Raw genomic sequence first — 6,630 nt, forward strand, 5'->3', positions numbered from 1 at the left:
CAGGGACTCTACTCTGGCTGGTTGGAATGCAAAGGTCTCCCAGCCCTGCCTGAGCTCTGGGAATTGTTCAGTTTATAGCCCTCAGGCATCCTTTGCCTGGTCTCATGGAATCTCACCTACACACTCATGGCTTAATATTCAACAACATCTCCAGGCGACCCCATGAGGATTTCTGGAGGTTTTGCTATACACATAGTTTTCTCCTTTGCTATACTCTGCCCTGCAAATTCCAGGTCAACTCAGGGAGCCTGCTGCTTCTGATTGTGTTCACGCGCCCTGCACCACTGTCTGGAAAGTGCCTCCAGGCTCATTTCCTTTATTTCCTTTCTCAGGATTCAAAATCTTGTACTGCCAATTGTACAGTGTCTAAAATCATTTGTTTCATATATTTTCTCCAGTCTTCTACTTAAGATTAAGTAGAAGGGCTAGTCCAGTCCCAGTTACTCCTTCCTGGCAGAGGTAGAAGTTCAATTCAGCGATATTAATGTAGTGCAGTCGGTGTTCAGCCTGGAAGGAAGGAGCAGGGCTGTAGTCACTGGAGGTTTTACCCAGAAGAAGTGGGGTGCTGTGTCTTGATGAGTAAGTAGAAGTTAAGGAAAGCCATGAAAGGAAAGGGCTCTTCAGTCCTTTATGAAGAAACCTGTCTGGGATTATCCAGAATGTACTGGAGTGCCACTGAACAATTTATTCAGTAGAGTGACACTGTGGGAGTTATAGTGAAGATATGTTTTTGGTGTAGTTCTAAAGGCTCGGAGCATGGTTATCCATCCTGGCTGTTTGTATGAATCACCTGAGGCGCTTTTACACAACATGTCCATGCCTTGAATTCAACCCACACCAATTAAGTTAGAATAGGGATAGAGACAGGGACTTTGACTTTTTTTTTTTAAAGCTTCCCAGGTGATTCTAATGGGTTCAGGAACGAAAACCATAGGCTTAGGTGATTGGCTTGGGGACTACCGAGATGAATACTGTTGCTGCCCAAAGAGGCTTTACTCTGAGGCTTTCACTGCTGATGATCTGGATGCTTAAAATCCTAGAAACGTGGTCTTGGTGTAGGAGAGGAACGGTTGCTGGACAATGCAGGCTCACCTGCTTCTATCTGTGGACTCACCTGAGGAGAGGAGGTGTGATGATTAGTTGTCAACAAAGCTGATGTAGTCATTTGGAAGAGCATTGGGTTCTTTTGGTTGTTTGTTATGGAGGCCAGTTTACACTGACTTAAGTATAAGAAGAGGTTTCTTGGCCTATGTGACTAGGAAGGGGTGAATTGTACAGGAAGACCATTTTGGTTCTGTCTCCCATTGTGATTTCTCTCTTCCTCTTGACCTTATTCTCTCCAGCAGGCAGAGGACACGGCTCCTAATACCTCAGAGTTGCTAAAGGAAAAGGAGCTTGTCTCCTGGTTCATTTTTTAAATCTCCAAAAGAAACAAGAATGTTCCTCTGGATGAAAAGAATAATAATAACGTACTTGTGCACAGACATGACTTGAACTATCATAGATTACCTAGTCCTAATATCTTGTGTGACAGCTGGGAATTGAGGTTTAGAAATGTTAAGTAATTTGGCTAAAGTCATACAGGTAGTTAGTTATAGAACTAGGACTAAAAACGTAAGTCACTGTTTCCTAGCTGCTGCTTTTTCTATTGTACAGGGATATGAGATGGACATTCTACTGATTTAACCTTACAAATTAGGGCAGTTTCCCGTATTGACTTTTCTTTCATCTTTTTTGAACTTATTTAAAAAAAAGGAAAAACGGAAACCTGCAAAAAGCCTCCTTCATGTGAAAGAGGCATAAGCACAGCAGACACATAGGCCAGAGAATTAAAGGCAAAAATAAAAGCCCCTTTCACCTTTCTTTCTTATTCCCTGTAAGATTACCATATTTATATTTCTTCCGCTGAAGTGATTGGATTTCTTCAAAGGCAGAGCTACATAAGGCCCAGTGGCCCTACGAATGGTCATCTAGGGAACTTTTATGAGAGCGTATGTATCTCTTACAAGTAATGATTTATTCTTAATATGGCCATCCTTAGCTGGAAAAGTCTTTAGAGGTCAGAGAACCTCATGAATGTTTAAAAAGCTGTTACCAATTTTTCTAATCTCGGTGGTGTTTCTTGATGTCTTTTGCTGTGAAATTCTGGTATGTGTATAAGGAACAGATGGAGTAGTTTATAGAATAATGATAACCAGAATTTCTTTTATTACGGAGACAAAGTATATAACTACAAAAAAATATTAAACTAGTATTCATTGCAGGGTAGGATTTAAACTTTTTTATCTTAAGTGTTTGATTGTTAGGTTTTTCCAGCCATGTTTATTATGAAGATTTAAAAATATCTGATTGGGCCAGTGGAACAGCTGTAGAAAATTTTTGGTCCTAGGAGACCTGTTCTCATTATAATAGATATTGATGGGATTTTCGGTCCTGTTGATGATTTATGACTGATGATATAGAACCTTTAACCACACTAGTCTTTTTGACTTAAGGCATTAAAACTTTCCCTTTCTCTCTCCCCATGTTTTGTCTCACAAGTACCAAATTAGATTTTATAATATTCAGATGTTTAGAGTTGTAGGCTTTATTTTGTTAAGTCACTGCTCGGTTGTATTTTAAAAGAAATACACGAAGAAAGATGTTTTTCTCTAGCAAGAAAATGTTGCCTCAAATCGTAGCAAATTTACCTGTCAATGGAAACTCTGTAGATGTATGTCGTATTTCTGGTATCTGCATAGATAGCTATCCAGAGCTTTGGGGTTATTTTGGATTTTGAATGAGCTGAATATTTTTGAGGGTGGAAAGGTAGAAATGCTGCTTAGACCTTCTGTAACAAAATGGCTTTCCACAGGGATTTGAAAGTGGTAATGAGCCATATGGGAAAGTGCCCAATGTGCTTTTTGTGTTGCAATAAAATAATTGGCACTCTTAGGGAATTGGGCAGTCTCTCTATTCAGGCATTGCTGAAGCATCCTGTGGTATTCAGCGACTTATCCATAAATAGTCTATTATGTTTTGGAATGGTTGCCCCTTTCTTTTATTCTTTGTGAAGTAGATACATTTGTTGTGTTTTGACCATTTGCCCTTACAGAAAAGTTTCTTTTTTGCGGGGGGGGTTATTTTTTATTTGTTTTTTGGCTTTTTTGGTGAGAAGCGTAGAAAGCAAGATTTGTAGCAGTGCCACAGTCTCCTTTATCTCAGGATATGAACCTTGCTGGTGGGTGTTCCCCAACACAGTAGTGGGAGCTGAATTTTTCTGATTGTTCTATTGCGTAGAGACCAATTTGAGGAAGAGTGTCCTTATTAAAAATTGTGTCCAGATCCCATTTCAGTCCTAAATCATTCAGTATACTTATATCCTTATCCTGATTCAAATATCATAATGTTTATATTCTGACATGGGAAACATGTGAGAGAGAATATGGCAGTTGCGTTATAGGAGGTATTTAGTAAATGCCCGCTAATTTCTACTACATTAGAAGAAAGGATTAGCCCCCGAAATCCTGAACAGTTTTATTTAATGTTTGTTTAAATCATTCATGTCTGTGACTTTCAAGGACATTAAATAAAATAGTACCAACATAGAAGATTTTGTAATAGATGATAAATAGAAGAGTATTGTAATAATAAGAGTGAGCAAAGGCTCTGAATAGACTGTTCTCCAAAGCAGATATACAAATGGTTAATAAGCACATGAAGAGATGCTCAACATCATTAGTCATCAAAAACCACAGTGAGATACCACTTCACACCCATTAGGATGGCTATAATTAAAAACACAGATAGTAACAAGTGTTGGTGAAGATGTGGAGAAATATGAACCCATATATGTTGCTTGTGTGAATATAAAATTGTGTAACTGCTTTGGAAAACATTCTGGTGGTTCCAAATGGTTAAATATAGAATTACCATATGACTCGGCAATTCCACTCTTAGGTATGTACCCAAGAGAAATAAAAACATATGTCCAAATAACAACTTGTATGCAGATGTTTATAGAAGCATTATTCACAATAGTCAAAAGGCAGAAATAACCCAAATGTCATCAGTTGATGAGTGAATAAACAAAATGTGATATATTTCTACAATGGAATATTACTTGGCCATGAAAAAGAATGAAATACTGATTTGTGCTGCAACATGGATGAACCATGAAAACATTATGCTGAATGAAATAAGCCATACACAAAACACCACATATTATATGATTCTGTTTATAAAATTGTCCAGAATGGGCCTAGCTACAGAGACAGAAAGTAGATTAGTGGTTATTTAGGGCTAGGAAGGTCAGAGGGTGATAGCTAAAAGGGTACAGATTTCTTTTGGGGGTGATATATATGTTCTAAAATTGATTATGGTATTGATGGCACAACTCTTATGAATATACTAAAAGCCGTTGAGTTATATGCTTTAAATTGATGAATTATATAGCATGTCAGTTATATCTCATGAAAGTTGTAAAAACATACCAATAGACACAAATACTTTATATGACAAATATTTATGTAAACACATATATTATCAGCTGAAACTAATGTGTTTTATTGTCATTTCACTTTTTATTTGAAAATAAAGACTTTTAGAGTGCCTGAAAGCTTTTTATGGGAAATTAACTGTTTTCATTTTAATTTCATATATTAGGAAAGCATTTTTTTCATAACTAACACAAAAGTAAATTTTAAAATAGCCTCAAGACCAATTATCAAAAATTCTGAATATAAAATTTCAGTTAACCAGGTTCTACCCTACAGTGTTCCCCTTGTTGGCTTGATTTTTTTTTTTTCTTTAGTCTTATTAAAGCAATAAGCTTAAACTCAGGCATGTGCTATGGTGGGTGATATGGAGACATATGATGCAAGACTTATGAAGGGTAGGAATTTTCATCAACAATAAGAAGCACATTAATTAAACATTTGAAACATCATCTTCAAAGGGTGTGATAATGGAAGGAGAGAAGGGGAAAAAAATCAAACATACTTCTCTCTCATTATACCAGAATTAGATTGGTACGTCTGTGGGGAAAAATAATATCTTCCAAACAAATTCCATAAAAGTGGTGATTAAAGAAAAATGTAAGGAATAAGCTCAAACGGACTTGAAAAGGTCGATGGAAGTACCTTGCAAAAGTCAACTTTGCCCTTTATTAATGGTATGTCAAAGTTTGATTCTTAAAGCATTATTTAATGACCAGGTTGTCTCTTCTCTCATTTAATCTTGCAACCAGTTTCTCGGAAGTGCTAGTAATAGAAACTATGATCTCTGAGTTAGGATTAGAGAGACATTGGCTTGTATTTCTCAATGTAGTTATCAGCATCTGAAGTATCATACCTAGCCCAGAAGCCCAGCAGAATGTGTGTTAAATATTGGTCTGCCTCTCATTGTTCGGAGCCACCAGACAGTAAGGCTTTATCAGCTGTCAGTTCAGCCATTCCCTTGACTCCAGCCAGGACTTCACTGAAAATACTCCAAGTATTAAGTAGCTCTGAACTGAAAGAATCCACTCCATATGTCAATAGCCCATTCCAGTCCCCTCTCCAGTACTGCTCATGTCTTCAGAATATCTTCTCATATAAAACAGGTAACTAATAAGAACCTACTGTACAGCACAGGGAACTCTACTCAATACTCTGTAATAACCGAATGGAAAAAGAATCTAAAAAAGAGTGGATATGTATATATGTATAACTGATTCACTTTGCTGTGCACTGAAACTAACACAGCATTGTAAATCAACTAGACTCCAGTAAAAATTGATTTAAAAAAATAAACATCTTCTTCGTCTTCAGCACATAAGGACTCATTCATATCCAGTCCCGTGTTCAGCCTTGTGGCTACAACAGTGACGGGACAGTCATCGCCCACCTTAGTGGAGGCATTCTCCATCCATCGGTCATCTTTTCTTATTTTGAGGATTATCACTGTAGTCAAAAGAATGGCATAAATTATTTTATTGTCTTTGCTAACAAAATAGGAAGTATGAAAATAATAGTCCGTGGCAACATTCCGTAACTTTTTCATTGTGCCTGTAGGCTACTCTGGATATCAGGATTATTACCCACGTGGCAGGCCAGGTTACCCTGAAGAGGTACCCAGGAACTTTGACGCGTATACAGCGGGACTGAGTGAAGAGGAACAGCTGGAGAGAGCACTAAGAGCCAGCCTCCGGGACCAAGGTAGGAGTCTGGCGCCCTTCACTTTATTTTAAAGTACATACCTCACGTGGTGAGATGTCTGAAAAGGGACTATTTGTAGCAAATTAAACTTTAAATAGTTTATAAAAAGGATATGTAGATGAAAAAATGTGTGCAGATTGTGATTACAAAGAATGGGGTGTGATGCCATATTCCTAGCAACCTAAGCTAATAAGGTGCCAGACTATGTATGTATTGTTAAAGTGGTTCTCTTTATAGGTCTGCTGCACTCAGTGCTTTGTCATTAAAGTCAGGGAACTTAAAAAAAAAAAAAAATTCTTAGGTGCATGAAAGAAGGGGTTTACTTTGAAATTCATATCTGTAAAGTAGGCTCTATATCTCTGTGTATCAAACTGTTGGCCACAAGCCTTCCTCAACATCACATGAAGAGCTTGATAAGAATTCAAGCTCAGGGTTCCACTGCAGGCCTGCTGAA

The 6,630-nt window shown here is 37.6% G+C and overlaps 1 protein-coding gene across 1 annotated transcript in view; it reads left to right on the forward strand.

Annotated features, from left to right (window-relative positions):
• Positions 1 to 6,630, forward strand: part of RHBDD1 (rhomboid domain containing 1) — a 123,982-nt gene that overhangs the window by 59,986 nt on the left and 57,366 nt on the right. The window contains 1 exon segment of the mRNA XM_007467912.1: positions 6,033 to 6,176. Within this exon segment, the coding sequence (XP_007467974.1) occupies positions 6,033 to 6,176 (144 nt within the window).

Source organism: Lipotes vexillifer, unplaced genomic scaffold, assembly GCF_000442215.2.
Source record: "Lipotes vexillifer unplaced genomic scaffold, Lipotes_vexillifer_v1.1 scaffold367, whole genome shotgun sequence".
NCBI classification, from domain to species: Eukaryota; Metazoa; Chordata; class Mammalia; order Artiodactyla; family Lipotidae; genus Lipotes; species Lipotes vexillifer.